The sequence below is a fragment of the Lycium ferocissimum genome, chromosome 7 (genome assembly GCF_029784015.1).
Source record: "Lycium ferocissimum isolate CSIRO_LF1 chromosome 7, AGI_CSIRO_Lferr_CH_V1, whole genome shotgun sequence".
In the NCBI taxonomy this organism is placed as follows: domain Eukaryota; kingdom Viridiplantae; phylum Streptophyta; class Magnoliopsida; order Solanales; family Solanaceae; genus Lycium; species Lycium ferocissimum.
The window spans coordinates 42,379,775-42,399,471 of NC_081348.1; the positions used below are offsets into that span (position 1 = coordinate 42,379,775).

General features: G+C 32.8%; 3 protein-coding genes across 3 annotated transcripts; all 3 read left to right on the forward strand.

The window, feature by feature from the left end:
- The first annotated feature begins 226 nt into the window (after positions 1-226).
- Positions 227-529, forward strand: LOC132065167 (SKP1-like protein 1B). Its single transcript, XM_059458427.1, has one exon. The coding sequence runs from the start codon at positions 227-229 to the stop codon at positions 470-472; it is 246 nt and encodes an 81-aa protein (XP_059314410.1). The 3' UTR covers positions 473-529.
- Positions 530-7,327: 6,798 nt separating this feature from the next.
- On the forward strand, positions 7,328-9,102 carry LOC132065166 (SKP1-like protein 1B). Its single transcript, XM_059458426.1, has 2 exons — positions 7,328-7,740; positions 8,755-9,102. The coding sequence occupies exons 1-2, from the start codon at positions 7,444-7,446 to the stop codon at positions 8,926-8,928; spliced, it is 471 nt and encodes a 156-aa protein (XP_059314409.1). The 5' UTR covers positions 7,328-7,443; the 3' UTR covers positions 8,929-9,102.
- Positions 9,103-15,812: 6,710 nt separating this feature from the next.
- Positions 15,813-18,011, forward strand: LOC132065168 (SKP1-like protein 1A). Its single transcript, XM_059458428.1, has 2 exons — positions 15,813-16,203; positions 17,641-18,011. Exons 1-2 carry the CDS (start codon positions 15,907-15,909, stop codon positions 17,812-17,814), a joined length of 471 nt encoding a protein of 156 aa, XP_059314411.1. The 5' UTR covers positions 15,813-15,906; the 3' UTR covers positions 17,815-18,011.
- Positions 18,012-19,697: the final 1,686 nt, after the last annotated feature.

Sequence of the window (19,697 nt, forward strand, 5' to 3'; positions counted from 1 at the left end):
TCTAAACTACTCAAACAAATATTTTTAGAATATGTATAAAATTGAATAATTTTTGTACTACTTCTTTTATAATTCACACGAGATATACACGTGCAAGAACGTACTTTGCACGTGTCCAGAAATTAGAACAAAAAAAAAAAAAAAGTTGAAATCGATTCAGTTGTTACTCCTGTTTTTAGTTTTTTTCATTCTCTAGGTTTTGCATTTCTAATCGATCGATTAGAGAATGTCTACTTCAAAAAACATCATGTTGAGGAATTCTGATGGCAAGACTTTCGAAGTGGAAGAGTCTGTTGCTTTGGAATCTCAAACGATCAAGCATATGATAGAGGATGATTGTGCGAATACAAGTATTCCTCTTCCTAGTGTTACGAGTAAGATCTTAGCTAAGGTGATTGAGTATTGTAAGCGTCATGTTGATGCTGCTGCTAGATTGAAGATAAAGCCGCTGAGGATAATTGAAGAGCTTTGATGCGATTTTGTTAAAGTTGACTTGGGCATTCTTTTTTATCTTATTCTGGTATGAATTTCTTGGCCTTTTCTTCGTAGCGATTGTGTGTCAAGTTGATTTATTGTGGTTTTGTTGTTCGATTTTGATTGATAGGTAGTTATTTATTTAGATTCAGAAAATGTGCTCCTCACGCGCTTGTTTGATGTTACTCATGAATAACACGTGCAAATATCTTTGTTGATGGATAGTTGAAACTTGAACTCAACTTAAATACTCATGAAGAGTCGACTCTTTTGTTTGTTATTTTAGATCTAATATTGTATCAATTGCTATCTAGAGGGTGAGCACTTTCATTTATTTCTTCTGAATCTATATACATCTTATTTATAAATTTAAATAGTTAGAACGTACACACTTTAATTTTATTTATTTTAGATCCATACAACGTGCTTATTACGTGCTTGATTGATCTTACTCATGGGTTACATATGTGCAAATATCTTTGCTGACGGATGAATGTAAAACGTGAACTCAACTTAAATCCTTGATCTTCTTTCAATGGAGGCCGGCGCCGGAAAAAGTTCGCAAATAAAATTGGAAAAAGATAAAAATAAAATAAATTCAAAATCTCTTTTTTATAGAGGAAAAAGAAAAAGATAAGAAGAAGTTGGAAATGGGTAAGGTAACAACAACAAAGAGTAACAATATCAAAAACAACAACAACAACAAAGAGTAGCAATATCCATAGCCATGACCCATGGAAATGAAGAGAAAGAAGAAGAAAGGCAAGCTATTTTTATGAGATATTTCCAAAAGAGAAAACAACAACAACAACAACAACAACAACAACAACAACAATAATAATAATATTAATAATAATAATAAACCCTCCGTCATTCGTCGTTTTTCTCGCCGGAACCCTCATTTAGATTCGAATTCTCCACCTCCAGAATTTGATGACTAATACGACGACCATGAAGATGAACGGAAAGAGAAGAAAGTCAAGTTGGTTGTTCGTTTGCCCCCACTAATCGAATCAACACCAACATTTGGGTCGTTTACTAGGATGAGGAAAGAGGAAATTGGGTTTTTGGCGAGAAACTAGATGCCGAAGGGGATATATGGGCTAAGAGGTTGATTGTTGGGCTAATTTTGGCAAATTATATGACTGACGGGATATTCAGCTTAATTTTCCCTTTAAATTGATGTACAAATATTCTCAAAACTATCAAGAGATTGAACACTTTCATTTATTTCTTTTAGATCTACAATGGGCTCCTCACGTGCTACCGTGCTTCTTATTTTTTTATTTTTGGTTTTAAAGTATGTAGAAATTTCTTGTTGGTTGTTGTAGGTGAAACTTGAACTCAACTTAAATAATACAGTAACAATAATAATAATAATTTGTTTAGATAAATTTTTGGGAGTTGGATTAAAATTGTGTATTCAAAAGGGAAGACGAAAATCTAGGTGCATTGTGGAGTGGATGCTTTAATAGCTTCTGGAGGATAATATGGTGGCATTGATTTGATTTCTCCTGAAAATCAAGGGCTTCTTTATAAACCCTAGATCTTTTTATTTTTTTTGGTTTTATCATTTTTTCTTTATTTGGGTTATGTTGCTTGATTGGTTGGACGAATTGATAGGGCGTTAGGTTCGAGGACAAGTTATGCAGAAATTAATAATATAAAATTAATATCTCATGAAATTTCACAAGTGGGTTTGGGAAAGGTAGTGTAGACGCAGATCTTACCATATCTTGAAAGGTAGCAAGTTATTACTGATAGACCCTCAACTCAAGAAAAATCATTTCAAAACAATCTAGAAAAGGAAATAATGAAAGTGAAAAAGTCATGAAAAAATACTAAATAAATCATGATAACATTCTGAAAAAGAAATAGTAGCTACAACAACATAATACGATAATCGATGTAAAAGAAACAATAAAGTACAGAAATCGAAGAACAAGAAACTACAAGAGTAATGCTACGCCTACTAGTAATAATAATAATGCACACTTGTATTTGATATTTTTAGATCTATGGCGTGCTCTACACGTGCAACTTAGTTGTTTTCTTTCATTATATAAAGCATGTAAAATTATATAATGTTGATAAATCGTTATGAAACTCAACCTCAATAGTCCGTCTGATATGATACAATGTTGAATTGTATGAATCATTTCATAATATATATAAAAAAGAAAACTCTGGACCGTAAAAAGAAAATACTTCTATAATTTTTTGTTGTTGTTTAAATAACATTGATTTGGTACTCCTGCTTTTAGATAAATTGAGAAGAAGAATAATAAAAGAAGTTTGAATCAATGCAGTTGTTACTCTTTGTTTTTAGTTTTTTCATTCTCTATCCAATATTCGCTTGGGTCCTACATGATTCTAATTTGAGCCACGTAAAGTTGTTTAAGCGCCTGTTTGGAAAGCCACCAAGGTGATTGTAATTGGGTGTAATTACACAATTTGGCCTGTTTGTTTGACCAAATAATTACTTTGTTAGGTGGGAATTGAAGGTAATTGAGAGGGTATAATTACACTCTCCAATTCTTAAGGGTGGGGGAGGAGGAGGGGGAGGAGGGTTGAGAATTGGATGTAATAACTGGATTACTCTTTAGTTTCTTTCTTTTTTGTTTTACTTTAATTTCTTTTCTTTTTTAGTTTATTTTTATTTCTTTTTCTATTATATATATATATATATATATATATATATATATATATATTTATATTATTTATCTTTCATTTCCTTTTTTTCTGATTCCCAACCTTTACTTCTTGTGATTCCATGTAATTGCTCGTATTTTCTTTAAAATTCATTTGGCATAACTGTGTTATTATTCTAATTTTTAAAACTACTCCTCTTAATATTAGAAAGAATTAGTCATTAACAAATTTGACATATAATAAGTGATGTTCTTAAAGTAGAATTTCATTGTGAATGAGATTATAGACATATAATTTCCCTTTCTTTTGGATTATATTCACTTAAGTTACGTTGGAACTTACTTATGTAATGTTAGATTTTGACACAAGAGTATTATATTAAACTTTCTTTTTGGATTTTAAATTAATTTTATATTTTCGATTTTAATTTATTTGCTACAGTACTACTGACTTGGTATTTCACATAACATGTTGTTTATTTTTCAGTTACAGTTGATAGTTTTTATTTGCCAAACATTTGAATAATGTTATGGCATTATATTTATAAATATTAATTTTTGTCAAACATCCAATCCATGATGTTCTCACAAAAAAGTCTTCCTTTAATTTTTATAATTAATTAAAATTAAAATATTACTAATTTGAAAAGTATATATCAATTATTTTTTACGATATTATTTACAAATGTATGATTACTAATTAATATAGTTTCAAGAAACAATGTGTTGTTAAATACCTAATTTAATACTATCATTTATAATGGCACATATTTTTCAAATTTTAATTTTTAATTTTTAATAATTAAATTTATTTTTAAATTAAATTAACTGTGTAATTACACTTGTGCGGCTAAATAGACACTTTTAATTACATTGTAATTACGTTATGACAAACAAACGGGTCGTTGTAACTACAATACCGTGTAATTACTAGGCTGTGTAATTACTATCCTAGATAGTAATTACACAATTTCAAATTACCAGGTGGCTTTCCAAACAGACCCTAAAGAGGGTGGCGATCCTTCTATCAGTACAGGGAATCCTATGCAGGCTCCGTTCGTAAAAATCAATCGCTTCGGGATCTTAGTTGATTCAAATTTGAGCCACGTAAAGATCATTAAAGAGGGCGTCGCTCCTTCTATTAGGACGAGGAATTCTATGCGGACTTTGTTTGTAAAAACCAATGCGATTGCCAGGAGGTTGTTACGTGAATTGTGCAACGTAATTCACATAACAATGATAAAGTACTACTATTAATTAATTAATTAATGATTACTAGAATAAGTGACTAGAATTTAAAACTATTTATCATTTCAAAATTTGATCTTTATTAAATAGTTTATTCTTGAATAATTCATATTTATTAATTACTATGAGAAATACTAAATAATATTCTTTGATTTCCTATGGTAGGATTTTTAAAATATATTTGACAGTCATCGGGATTATGAAAGAGCTATTTTGGATCTGAAAAGATTGATCAAACTTATGAGGCAAATTAGATAAATGTCCATGTATTTTATTTCTCATCATCTCTATTTGAGTTGAATAAAATGTGTCATTAGCTTTTTATAAACTTTTCCAGCAAACATGAATCAAGAAAAAAATGCGTAAATTTTCGAATGTTAACAAAAAGTTAGAATTCAGTGGGATTTAAACTTAGGCCACCATGGAAGACATTAGAAAGGCGACACTGATTTGTTTGGCGAGATAGTTTTTATTAAACTTAGAATTTTAAAACTAACTTCATTAGTTTTAAATATAATATACTATATATTTTATCCGTTTTAATTTGTTTATCTTACTTCCCGTTTTAGTCAGCTTGAAAAAAGAATGTATCTTTCCTTTTTTCTAAAAACTAACTTCATTAGTTTTAAATATAATATTTTATATATTCTCCCCGTTTCAATTTGTTTGTCTTACTTACTTATTTGGTCCGTTTAAAAAAGAATGTGTCTTCAGTTTTTTGGCAACTCTTTAATTCTAACTTTCCACATGGCTTATTTAAGACCACCATATAAAAGGACATTTTGGTACATTTTCCATATCCTTAATTTAAGATCACGAGATTCAAAATCTTCTTTACTTTCTTAAATTATGTGTCAAGTCAAAACCAAACAAATAAATTGAAATTGAGGGATTATTAATATTGATGTGATTTTTAAAAAAAATTGTGATTATTTCTACGAATAACTTGCTCCGCCACTAAAGATATTCGTGCATCGCATGTATGTAGAGACCAGTAACAATAAAAGAACATATAGAGCTGTATTTTGTTTACATATAGAGCTGTATTTTGTTTTACTTAATTTTTATTAAATGTAATATTTATTTATTTATTTCAATCATATATTTTTTGTGGTGCCAAATTGTGTAAAAATTCAGTTAAAAATTTTGTTAGACCAAGGAAATCTCCAATAATAATCCTATTTATAGAAGAAAAAGACTTTGTTTAGCATGAAAAGGACTATGACTTCTGAGAGAAGAATTCTTATTTCTTTCAAACTTTCCTTTACTAAAACATAAATCATATACAAGGAATAGACATCTATAAAAAAAAGTTCTTCTTTATTTTTAAAACGGAAAAGGGCCTAAAATGCCCACGAACCGTGGGATTTGGTACAATATTGCCCTTTATCCACCTTTCCACCGGTAAATATCCCGCCGTTAACCCGTGAGGTCTAAAATGCTCTTATTTTTAACTGCTCACGTCTAATTTAAAACATTAATAATTAATTAACACGTGACATCATCTGATTGGCCTAATTTTGAGTCCCACAATAACTTAAAAATAAATAAACTCCCCCCCCCCCCCCTACACTCACCAGCCCACCCAACTCCCTTTGACCCACTTCTCCTTTCTCTTCCATTTTGAGCCTTCTTCCTCCCAATCAACCCCCACCCTCCTCCTTCACCTTTCATTTTTTAATTGAATGAGTGTTGCGATGAAATCATAATTAAATTTTAACTTGTTCGTACTTGATTTTAATTGATTTTAATGGACAAAACTTTTGATTTGAACACCTAAATTTATAGATTTAGAAATTTAAAGCAAGCTTTGAAAAACTCCTTCAATGGCGGCTTTAGTTCATGTCTTTGATGGATTTTTTCCCAAGTATACTCAATCACGCTTGAGCTTAAGAATCAAATTCCAACACACCAAGTTCAAACCGCAGACAAATCTCGAAATTAAATTTCTAAATTGAGGTCAATATAGAAAACAATAAGTCTATCAATTGAAAACTAATATTATTTAATATTTATGATTAAGTTAAAATATATTATTATTATAGTAATTATTATTATTATTATTATTATTATTATTATTATTATTGTTACAAATTACAATGTGCAGATAATACTGTAATTGTAATTTCACTTTTGATCTCCTTAACTAAAAAGTTAAGGTATGAGGAATATAAATTTTAAAATTCAAAAGAATATTTTTTTCCAAACTTGAACGTATTCCTTTTATCAATTAACCACTAATTTCAACTTAAAAATCACATTTTATCTTTCAATAAAATAATTTAGAGTAAATTGTGGTGTTTTGGTTAATAAGTAACTCTTTTGAAAAATATTGTTGAGCATAAAGTTCTAATTACGGTACTGATAAGGATAAGAGTGAGATATAGTTTTCAATTCTTCAATTCAAATTTAAATTTTTAAAATTATTATCTAATTTAAAAACTTTATTTTTTTAATTCAAAATTCATTTTTATTGCAAAGCATATTTAGCATTGTCCTAAAATTATCAAGTGACTTGTTTTTATATTGCCATTTGACTTAATCACATTGCTTATACCTCTCCTATTTTATATATATAGATATAGATTTATCGTGAGACTCAAAATTAGGCCAATCAGGTGATGATAGGTGTTAAATAATTATTGACTTTTTAAATTTGATGTGGGCTGTTAAAAATAACTGCATTTAAAATTCCATAGGTTAACAATAGAGTAGTCTGGGGCAAAAAAAAGTGTACTAAAGATATTTTTATACCAATTCTAATAATCCAAAGAGTATTTTAAACTCCTTTCCATGTTAAAAATAAAGTAATTCGGTTTCGTGAAGTTAGAAAATTGTAATTTGAGTCGGTAAAGTGAAACCGCAAAGGCGCTAAATAGTAAACCTAATAGGACTAGTAAATCTTGAGAATGACGACGACGCTTCACAAAATACAAACGCCTATATAAAGTCCACTATTCTATTAGAATAGAACTCTCACCTTTCATTCACAACTCTTACGTTTTCTTTTATTTCTCTCATTTATTATCCAATTCTAGGGTTTGCTTTCGTCAAATCGAATCAGTTGAGTATGTCTACTTCAAAGAACATTGTGTTGAAGAGTTCTGATGGCGAGACTTTTGAGGTTGAAGAATCTGTGGCTTTGGAATCTCAGACAATTAAGCATATGATTGAGGATGATTGCGCCAACACGAGTATTCCCCTTCCTAATGTTACCAGTAAGATCTTGGCTAAGGTGATTGAGTACTGTAAGCGCCACGTGGATGCTGCTGCTAAGACCGATGATAAAGCCGCTGAGGATGATTTGAAGAGCTTTGACGCTGATTTCGTTAAAGTTGACCAGGGCACTCTCTTTGATCTTATTCTGGTATGAATTTTTTTGGCTTTTTGGTAGCGATTGTGTCTGTTAAGTTGTTTTGTTGTTCTGATTTTGACTGATTGTTTATTTGCCTGATTTTGTGTTTTAGGGTTCATCTATTGTTGTACGTTTTGTGAAATTGTGTATATTCAGTTGATTTTTCATGGTTTTGTTGTTGTGATTTTGACTAATAAGGTAGTTTATTGGCCTGATTTTCTGTTTTAGGGTTTGTTTCCGCTGTTGTGCCTTTATGCGGTTGCTTTACAGTTTTATGGCCTTTTTGGTGTTGTTTTACGATTTCTGCTTTTGTTGCTTTAATTGTTCTAATATTCTGTTGATATTTTATGATTTTGTTGTATTGATTTTACTGTTTATTTGCCTGAATTTCCGTTTTAGAGTTTATGTGATTGCTTTACAGTTATTGCTTCTATTGTTTGTTGTTTTGGACGATTGATTTTTATTTGCTGCTAACTATTAAATAGTTGTAGAGAAACTCATAGTCTCGTGTAAAACTTTGATTCAATTATAAATGTATAATTACCATTGCTGGTGTAATTGCAACCTTTTACAAGTGCGGGATAATGGCATGCTTATAATTTATTTTACTGTAGACTTTGTTCCTATTGTTGATTGTTCTGTAGTCTTGGGATTTTGAACCCCATTCAGTGGCTGATAGTTGTTAATGTTTTCAACTTTTGATATGTTACTCCCTCATCACGTGATATCCCAAAATGTCTGGCACAATTGATTTTTCTACAAATTTCATATTCATTATTAGGAATTCATTGTTATTGCTGTGAGGTTAGATTTTCAACAGATACTAATTTAATGTGCTAGTAAAATCAACATCTTTAACAATGACGGAGAAAGAGTACTCTACTGCGCATGAATCAGAGCCCTGCTTATTGTTAGTTGGTTCTGGACAATTACCTAGGACTTTTATCTTTGAGTCCTTTTTGGTGAATTCTTTCTAAACCTGTTTTAGAGTGCATGCCTAATCGAAGTGCTTTTAAAACTATTCAGGCTGCTAACTACTTGAACATTAAGAGCCTGCTCGACCTCACCTGTCAGACCGTGGCGGATATGATCAAAGGGAAGACTCCAGAGGAGATCCGCAAGACCTTCAACATCAAGAATGACTTTACGCCCGAGGAAGAGGAGGAGGTTAGGAGGGAGAATGCTTGGGCTTTTGAGTGAAAGCTGATATTCTTAAGTGCTGGTGATAAGAGTTTGCAATATATGTTAGTAGATGCTTTAAACTATCTTTTATATTAGTAGTAAATATGTTCTTAATGTTTGCTTTGGAACCTTCAGACTATGATGTTCTTCCTAACTTCTACTTTGGAATCTTCGACTTCGTTCTTCAATGAAGACAGTTAATCCTCTTTTTGCTATGCATATATTTACTTCTTTTGTTGCGAAGTATTTGATAGATTAAAATTTGAAATCCAGTGAATCATGTCAAAAGCTGTTTGCGTTTTTATTGACATTGCTGGAGATTTGTGTCGTTCCTGATGTTCCTTCCAAGGTTGTTATTGCTTTTATTGGTGCTTTGGGCGGTGGGATGTGAGTGCTGGAGGCATCTGCTTCTTAAGTAGTGGGGAAAATAAGCTTGAAGATTGTGGGCTTTTCCGAGCACTTGGTCTTGGGTTTGAAGGTGCAAGCATCAGATCCTGAATGATTCTTGGTGTATGCTATTGGAGTTTGATCTCAAAATTTAAAATGTTTAATTTAGTAGTGTTTGAAATGACCTAGAAACACGACACACTGTCAAAAAATGGCTAAGAGGACACGACAATGGTCAGCAATTGGCTGATGGGCATTGCAATATGATTGCTTGAACCTCTGTTGTGTGCTCGTTTTCATGATGTTGTAGCTCCAGTGTCGTTCCTAATAGATGAGTTGGTTATTCACTTTGTGGGGAGATTGAGGTCTTAGCATTTCCGGCAATGGTTTTTTTCAGTTGCTGGAGGCCTCTTTCTCAGAGAATGCCATTTTCTCAAGGGATGTCATTTTCATTCGTAGCAGTAACTGAAGGAAGACAGGGTTTGTTATATCCAACTGCGTGATTGTTAAAGTTTTACCAAAATAGACTACTGAATGTCATGATTAAGTTTCAAAGTCATTTGCATGTCCAAGATTTGGAATTGATGCGAGTTCTGTTCTTTCTACGTAATATTATGTGGTGCATGGGGCTGCCCTTTATTGGGTGGGGTAACAAAACTTTTTAAGGGAAAAGACCAAAATGTGGTGTTCCGAAACTGAGAGCCAACCTTTTGACTTTAATTGAAATAACCTAATATCGATTGTCGTTGGTTTAGGAAATTGGAAGTTTGAAATCGTCTGCGCATTTTTGAAAATTGTTGGTGGTCCCTCCTTTCTCTTTTCTATCTAGGTATAGCCGTATAGGTACAAGTTTCGACTCCAAAAATGGCGCCAAAACATATAAGCCCCTAGAGGTTGAACAATTGAACTAAAACAAAGAAACTCTGGCCTAAATAGAAATAGATTCTGATTTCTTGAGACTAATCCATGTTTCCAGTTATGATTCCTATGGAACAACAGCTTATTAAGTCGAGTCATCGACAAATTGGTTTTAGCCATTGTGAAATGTGGTTGGTGTTTATTTCCTTTCAGCTGTGCCATTAAACAAATCCTTGTACACCATAAGTTATCTGCTGGTAACCTCAGCTGCTGCTGGAATCACATTTTGTTTACTCTATGTACTGGTGAGTTTTAAACTACAAAATCATTCTTTGTCAGGTGAACAACTTCTAGTTATATATGGTCATTGCCCATTACTTCCACTCGGATCAGTGATAGCAACCTAGTATCTACTTGTACTAAAAAACAAGTGTAATTCCCTCTAAACAATAAAATATATTGACGTGGGAAGGAATGTATTTACTAGTTATTATCCGCAATTGCTTGAATCTCAAGACGTTCGTCTAACCAATCATTGACTTTATTGAGATAGCAGAACTCCCCCTCTGAGAAATGTGGATGAGACTTTCATCTCATGCATATCTTGATCCCTCATAGGCAATCCGTACCACAACCCAGAAAAGAAAAGAAAAATTAAAATAGAGATAGCTGTTGTGAACACAGAGTTCTAACTCTATGAATGTAAAATGATATTTTATTGGTCATTCAGTGGATTTTCAGTCAACTGATTGTCATACTGATATCATGTGAGTTAGGTTTATATTTATGGTTGGAGGTGCTAGATATTCGTTTTTAGAGTGGATTGGAAAGCACTCTCTTAGTACGGAAAAAAAGGCCAAAATTATCCCTGAACTTTGGGTCAATTATCGTGTCTATCCATACCAGCCTTCAAAATTATTTTCCCCTCAAATAATTTTTTACCTTTAGGTTTTTTTTTTTTTCTTTTTCCATCGTACGGACCCAATTATCCTTGGCTGGAAAAAAAAAAAAATTGTTTTTTTATACAGATTTGAAACTAAAATCACCTACATAAATCAATCTACTTATCAGAAAATAAAAAACGAGAAAAGAACATTGGAGTCCAGATGGCTGTCAAAACTTCTCAATGCAATTTAATTCGTTTTGATAAATAGCTTCAATTTCAGGTCACCTATGTGGAATCACAATTCCAAGCTATTATATTTGCCTTTGTCAGTGTTCCTCAAATAATGTTTTTACTTTTTTAAATCGCCAGCAATTGGATACACGATTTTTTGATTTTTTCTTCTTTTACACAATCTGGTTTGGCAATACTGGAAAATAAACCCATTACCCCTTGGCTGTAAAATAAAAAATATTCAACGGAGTTGGATTATGTTCTATGCATATTTACTGGCAGAGAAAAAATGTGTGTATTTGCTCTGTACAATATGATTAATATCGTGCTTCTCTCAACTCTTTTGATAAACAAGTGGGATGACAAAGTGCAAGTAAAATTGGCTACAAATGTAAAGACTTAACTACAAGACAAAAACTGTAGTAGTTACTTGGGTCTTCTTATTTGGAGTGGGGCAAGATAATGCCCTTATTTTAGGCAAGATAGTTTTCCCCAAAATAAAAGTATAACTTTTTTGCTCTTGTCTAAAAATTTATTTTAACGAACTATTTTCAAAAGTTCATGTCTTTTTGGCCCTTTTCCGAATTCTCTTAAGGCAAAAGTTTATCTTTGTTCTCGCAATATCAATATAGTTGTGATTTTTATTTAAGGATCCTATTGAAGGGGTCCTCACAATAACACATTAAGTTTTATCCAGTTAACCAATTTTAATGAGAGAAGTGTCTATGGTCTCAAACTTTCAACCTGCTTTAACTTGAATAGGTTCGCTAGATAGTAGCGCGATGTTTACACAAATGATATGCCAGCTCCATAAGTTTCTGTATAGAGGTAAGGACAACATTTTATGAGGTTTGGACTACAATTTTTTTCTTACTGGATTGTGAAAACATTATTTATACATATTAATGAATTTTTCAACACAAATACAGAGTTTGCATCGAAATTATTGAACTCTGCCGAATCCGTAACTAGAACAGTAGCTCTGCCCTGAGTTAGGATCTTAAGTCTTATCTGCACTCTTTAGTAGGTTTTCAGAAGTTGATAAGAGTTGTAGTAAGAGAGTGCAAGAAATGGAAATTCCCTTATAAATTTTGTTATAAGAAGAAGCAGGAAGCAACAGCTTCTAATTGGGCAATGAGAAAAGCTCACCTCTTATGTATGCTTTTACTGAATAAGAGCTGGGGTCATATACAAGTAGCATCTGAGAAGAGGTTCCTATATTTAGATTTTGTCTAACTAGCTTGTAAAATGTTGGACAACAACTAGAAGTTACATAACTATATAGCGTTTGACAAATGAGTTTCACAAACAAGGGGAAGGAGCAATTATGAACCTGTTCAGCATTATTGTTCTATTTCGTTTTTCCCCAGCCAGTCAGACTCATTCTAGAACAATCTACGACTTGATTGAACTGTCTTACACAAATAATTACAGATTTGAAACTAAAATCACCTACATAACTTGTCAATCTACTTATCAGAAAATAAAAAACGAGAAAAAGAACTACTTCAAATTGGAGTCCAGATGGCTGTCAAAACTTCTCACAATGCATCAATTTATATTTAGATTTTGTTTGATAAATAGCTTCATATTTCAAATGGTCAAACCAATTATGTGGAATCACAATTCCAAGCTATTATATTTGCCTTTGTCAGTGTTCTCGTTGCTGTTCTGAGCAATGTGGATGTTTGAAGAGGAGTGCCTTTTAAGATCGCCAGCAATTGAATAGCACTTGTTCCATTCGAATGCTCATTGCTGATGTAGTTTCTGCTACTTGAAAAACTGCTACACAATCTAGTTTGGCAATACTGGAAAATAAGTGCTGCTAGAATTATGGTTTCATGATTCTTGTAGCATCAACAAAGTAAGCTATATAGAATAGCAATGAATTCTCAACGGAGGGAATCCGTTATTAATGTTCTATGCATGTTTACTGGCAGAGATACTCAGATACATGTGTGTCCAGTTAAATGCTCTGTACATATATGATTAATATCGTGCTTCTCTCAACTCTGTTCAGGATCATAAATGAAGTCAAATGTGGACAAAATGCAAGTAAAATTGGCTACAAATGTAAAGACTTAACTACAAGTGTAAAATGTAGTAGTTACTTGGGTCTTCTTATTTGGAGTGATGTACATGAATTGGGCTTCTGTTAACATGAGATGCTCAGGCACTGGGCTCATCCTAGTGTTCCAGGCCGAAATAGCACCAGGTAACCGCTTTTGGCACTTGCTATTTAGACTTTAGTCAATTTCTTTTTTGTGCACATTTAGCCTCTTCTGAACAACATCAGACATAAAGCAGTTAGTCTGACGCATTTATGCCACTAGTCCCATTTATGCCAGGATGGCTCATCCATGCCTGAACTATAAAGTTTCATATGGCACCCAATTGACAGGAATAAAAATAGTTGAATTTTAGCTACATGGATTATTCGCACACTTTTAGGTTCAACGTTCATTTCTCTTTGCCTAAGTTCAGGCATCCTCATATAAATTTCAGACATTAATCGAAATTAAATTGTGACTTCCGTGTGCTAAAGGTGTTCTAAAAGCAGATGAACGTGCAAAAATTTAATAGCCAGTGGCCCATTCGTGAACTCAAGTCAATTTAAAAGAAACATCCAGGTAAATTATGCACCCTTCTTTTTGATAGAGAGAGAGAGAGAGAGAGAGAGGAATTAAGATGCTCATTAAATCATTAGTTTCCTAGACAATCATATCATGAGAACGTAGATATTTTTCACGGCTCAAAGTCTTCTCATATGCAGCACATGTCACAATTATGAAATTATAATTATGTTACCTGAATAATAATGGAGTAATAGATACGAAGAAATTTGATACTGCAAAAATGGATTTGGTTGGGTCAGAAAGATATGTTTGTTTGCATGTTGTTTTCCTTATAATTCATATGGGCAAGTGGACAAGAACATGAGCCTGTCTTTTCAAGATTCAAAATGCCAGAATTTATTCAGATATTCCAGATATATAAGACATCGTAATTCAAGAAACTATACAAAAATTAACACAACTGTAAGTGTCGTTCCATTTCTTTTTATGAATATGTAATAAGAGTTTATGCGAACCCACACGTGTATAAGTGGGGTTCCATTTCTTTGTGTTGAAGACAATTTTTCAGATTTCTTTACTTTCTTTATCTAGCCAACAAAAAGAAACATAACCCACTATTCTACTAAAATTCAAGATGGACTCATTTAACTTAGCATTTGACGCAGTGGCAAATGTAGTTCAACCGATTATGTGACTCCAAACGTACATATAAAAATGAAAAACAATAAAATTTCAACAACTATTAGATTATAAATTAATGAAGAGGAGTCTTTTAGCAATTGAATAGCATTTGTTCCATTCGAATGCTCATTGCTGATGTAGTTTTCTACTTGGACAAACTGCTACACAAAGGATAGTAGTGCTGCTAGAATTATGGTTTATGATTCTTGTAGCATTAAAGTCTTAAAAAAATTTATATAAGTATATAAAGTTCGATGCTAAGAAATTTAAACGTTGAAATCAAGTTGAAATTCTGAATCAGCTTCTGATTTGAGTATTGTATAACAATTTGCTTACCTTTCAAGTTTACTTAGTCTCACTTACTTTCACGAATTTAAATTCAGCGGAACGACGAAAAATATTTACATAATAAGAATAATGAAAGAAAAGAAAGTAAAAAAGAAATAAGAGTAGAAAGTACATAATGAAAGTGCAATTCGTTGGACAGAAACCGCAACTTGTGTTGGAAGTTGCAACTTATTTCTTTTGCTTTGTTTTCTCCTTTTTAGTTTCTTGACTTTTCATGTTATGCATCTTTTATTTAAATGAAAGAAAATTGTACAAAAACAAAAGATAAACGCACTATCTTTTATTTAAATGAAAGAAAATTGTAGAAAGACAAAAGATAATCGCACTATCTAATGAAAAAAATCAACTGCCCACATACGTGTATCTAATATATTATTAAACTAAGAAAATCATGTATTAAAACTACGAAAAAGGTACAACTATTAGAATATCTTTATCGAAGCTACCTTCGGAAATGAGCTGTCATTTATCTTGATTCGCCCGATAGTTTGGCTCATTTATCGCCATTCGTTACAAAATGGCTCATCCATAAATTAAATGCTAAAAAATATTTACATAATAAGAATTACCAAAGTGGTTCATTGATGTCATTTTTCATTAAGTCGGTTTTACAATTTCAGATATGACAAGTTGCCTCCAATTAGAGGTTCACGTTATTTAATTAAATCAGCCCAATTTTTAATCCCGAATTAACTAAGAAATCCGACTCATTTTATAAAGGTGATGGCATAAATGAGTCATTTTGTAATGACGATGGCGTAAAAATATTTAATTAAATAAACTATTGATTGGCCAATATGGCATTTTTAAATGAAATAAATTATTTGTGATAGTTGAGCTTTTTCATCAAAACTATATACTTCCATTTAAAGTGAAGACACCTCATAAAATTATTATTTTTTCCCAATGAAAACACAATAATTGTAATTTTGTTGCGGATATTTTTATTATTGAAAAGGCATCTTTTTCTTATCTCAAAACTTTTCTTCTCTCGTTTACAATTCTAGGGTTTGCTTTCATCAATTGAGTATGTCTTCATCTAAGAATATTGTGTTGAAGAGTTCTGATGGCGAGACTTTCGAGGTTGAAGAATCTGTGGCTTTGGAATCTCAGACAATTAAGCATATGATTGAGGATGATTGCGCCAACACGAGTATTCCCCTTCCTAATGTTACCAGTAAGATCTTGGCTAAGGTGATTGAGTACTGTAAGCGCCACGTGGATGCTGCTGCTAAGACCGATGATAAAGCCGCTGAGGATGATTTGAAGAGCTTTGATGCTGATTTCGTTAAAGTTGACCAGGGCACTTTGTTCGATCTTATTCTCGTATGAATTTTTTTATTCGTAGCGATTGTTGATTTTGTATGCTTTTGTTGTACTGATTTTGATTGATAGGTTGTTTATTTGCCTGATTTTGTGTTTTAGGGTTCCACCGCTGTTGCAACTTTATGCGATGTTTTAGGATTCTAGAATTGTGTATATTAAGTTGATTTTTCATGTTTTTGTTTTTCTGATTTTGACTGATAGGTGGTTTATTTGTTTGATTGTGTGATTTAGGGTTTCTCCCGCTGTTGTATCTTTATGCGATGTTGTATGATTTTTGCTTTTGTTGCTTTTATTGTTTGTATATTCAGTTGGTTTTTTTTCTAACCTTTTTTGTTAAAACTGTGTATACTAAGTTAATTTTGATGCTTTTGTTGTATTGTTTTTGACTGATAGGTGGTTTATTTAATTGATTGTGTATTTTAGGGGTTTTCCCGTTGTTTGACGATTTATGTTTTTGATGCGCTAATTGTTTGTATATTCAGTTGATTTTTTGTGCTTTGGTTGTATTGATTCGACTGATAGGTAGTTTATTTGCCTGATTTCGTGTTTTAGGGCTAATCTGTTGTTGTAACGAATTGGCTTACTGTTTCTGCTTCTATTGCTTATATTGTTTATTATTGTCTAGGGTGGTTGCTGTTATTTGCTGTGTTAACTATAAATTGGTTGTATTGATTCGACTGATAGGTAGTTTATTTGCCCGATTTTGTGTTTTAGGGTTAATCTGTTGTTGTAACCAATTGGCTTACTGTTTCTGGTTTTATTGCTTATATTGTTTATTATTGTCTAGGGTGGATGCTGTTATTTGCTGTGTTAACTATAAATTAGTTGTACAAGAACTCGTAGTCTGATATAATAACGCCAAATAATGCAACTCTTAGACATTGCAAAGTAGAACATGAAATACAAGGTGGTTGTTGATACACGTTTTACAAGTGTAGGTGTAACAAGTCTCACCCACGGTTTGGATGTGTATCTTGAACTTCCTACAAGTGCAGGGTAATGGAAAGCTTATAATTTCCTATTTTCCTTTATTGTAGACTTTTCCTATTGTTGATTGCTTGTAGGTTTGGCTTTTCGAACCCGTTTAGTGGCTGGTAATTGTGTCTGTTTACTCGCACAATTGATTTCTTTACAACTTTCATAGTCATTATTAGTAATTTCAAATTTTAATATTTGCTTATGTGATCAGTGATTTTAATTAACGTGCCAGTAAAATTAACATCTTAGGCAATGATCTGAAGCTCTGCTTATTTTTAGTTGGTTGTTTGAACTCCTTGTTTTATACGTCTTGTTTCTTCCTACCACTGTTATTCTGGATAGAGGTAACAAGGGCCACCTATTTAATTACCTAGGACTTTTTATTTGTGAGTTCTTTTTGATGAATTCTTTTATAGCCTGTTTTAGAGGGTCTAATCGAATTGCTCTTAAATGTTTCAGGCTGCCAACTACTTGAACATCAAGAGCTTGCTCGATCTCACCTGTCAGACTGTGGCAGACATGATCAAAGGGAAGACCCCAGAGGAGATCCGCAAGACCTTCAACATCAAGAATGACTTCACACCCGAGGAAGAGGAGGAGGTTAGAAGGGAGAATGCTTGGGCATTTGAGTGATAGCTGATGCTTTTTAAGTGCCCATATGCTGGTGATAGTTGCAATATAGTAGATGCTATGAACAAATTTTTATATTAGTAGTATATATGTTCCTAACGTTTGCTTTGGAACCTTTATATTTTGCTGTTCTTCCTAACTTTTGCTTTGGAGCGTTTGACTTTGTCCTTCAATGAAGACAGTTGGTCCTCTTTTCTCTATGCATATATCTACTTGGTTTCTTGCGAAGTATTTGATAGATTTAAAATTCAAATCTAGTGGAATCATGTTAAAGCTGTTGCGTTTTTATTGACATATTGCTGGATATGTCGTTCCTGATGTTCCTTCCTAGTGTTATTGACATATTGCTGGATGTCGTTCCTGATGTTCCTTCTTAGTGTTATTGCCATAGTGCTGGATGTCGTTCCTGATGTTCCTTCTTAGTGTTATTGCTTTAAGCGGTGCTTTGGCTAGTGGGGGATATTAGTGCTGGAGACATCTGCATCTTAGGTAATGAACTTTCATGGGAAATAGGCTTGAGGATTGTTAGCTTTTCCAACACATGTTGTCTTGGGTTTGAAGGTGCAAGCATTATATCCTGAACGATTCTTGGTGTTCTCGATTGGAGTTTGATCTCAAAGTTAAAATTGCTTAATTTAGTGGGGTTTGAGAAGACCCAGATACAAGATGCTTTGTCAAAATATGACTAGGAGCTATTATGGTTTGCAATAGGCTGATGGGTATTGCGAGCCTCTGTTGTTAGCTCGTTTTCATGACGTTAGCTCCAGTATCGTTCTTAATAGTAAACCATTGACTTTGTGGGTAGACGTAATGTCATATATTTAGGAAAAGAATTCGCAGGTTGGTGCAAAGTCTCTTTAATTGACCCGGATGAATTGGCCAAGCATTACTTTAACAACTATTCTTGAATTCACTCTATTCTCTTGGTGATGATCAGTTCATTTAGTTGCTTGAGGCCTCGTTCAGGAAGAATGCCATTTTCTTTTGTAGCAGCAGTAACTGAAGGAACACAGGATTGGATATCCAACTGCTTGATTTTTAAGTTTACTAAATCAGAGTGTGGAATGGCATGATTTTTCCGAGTGGTTAATACGGAACATGTTTAAGTTCCAAATTGACTTTTCATTTGCAGGTCCAAGGTTTGAAATTGATGCGGGATCTGTTTTTCCACTAATATTATTATGTGGGGTGACCAAACTTTTCAAGGGAAGATAATGAGAGCAGTGAATTGACGTATCAACTAGTGTTGAAAATCAAAGGTCGTGTTCGGATTTTGAGAGCCAACTTTTTGAATTTAATAGAAATTAACCTAAAATCGAATGTGGTGGTTTTGGAAGTTTGAAATCGTGGACACATTTTTGGAGATTGTTGGTGGACCCTCCTTTCTCTTTTCTATCTAGGTACTCAAATTTTACATTTGCTTTTTCTAATAGAAGTTGCGGCTCCAAGAATGGTGCCCAGATGATTGATCGAGACAACCTTGCTTTAGCATAAGTCAAAGATTCAAGCTAAAAAGGCAGAAACCACAAAGTTGAATTACCTGGGTGAGAAGAAGCAAGAGCAGCTTCTAATTGGGCATTGAGAAAAAATCACTTCTTAGGTATGCTTCTACTCGATGAGAGCTAGAGCTTATTTACAAGTAACATCTGAGGAGAGGCTATGTTTAAATTTTATCCAGCTAGCTCGTAAAATGTTGGACAATAACGGGAAGTTACATAACTACATAACGTTTCACAAAACGAAAGGGAGGAGCAATTATGAACCTCTTCAGCATTATTATTCTATATTTCACTTTTTCCCGCCAGTCAGACTCATTATAGAACAATGCCTCATTATAGAACAATGTGCGACTAGATTGAGCTATGTTGCACAAATAAATAAAGCTT

Excerpts from the sequence above, each read along its gene's own strand:
- LOC132065167 (XM_059458427.1), top strand. The coding sequence starts at position 227 with ATGTCTACTTCAAAAAACATCATGTTGAGGAATTCTGATGGCAAGACT.
- LOC132065166 (XM_059458426.1), top strand. The coding sequence starts at position 7,444 with ATGTCTACTTCAAAGAACATTGTGTTGAAGAGTTCTGATGGCGAGACT. Across the intron at positions 7,741-8,754 it reads CTCTCTTTGATCTTATTCTG|GCTGCTAACTACTTGAACAT; the intron begins GTATGAATTTTT and ends AAAACTATTCAG.
- LOC132065168 (XM_059458428.1), top strand. The coding sequence starts at position 15,907 with ATGTCTTCATCTAAGAATATTGTGTTGAAGAGTTCTGATGGCGAGACT. Across the intron at positions 16,204-17,640 it reads CTTTGTTCGATCTTATTCTC|GCTGCCAACTACTTGAACAT; the intron begins GTATGAATTTTT and ends TAAATGTTTCAG.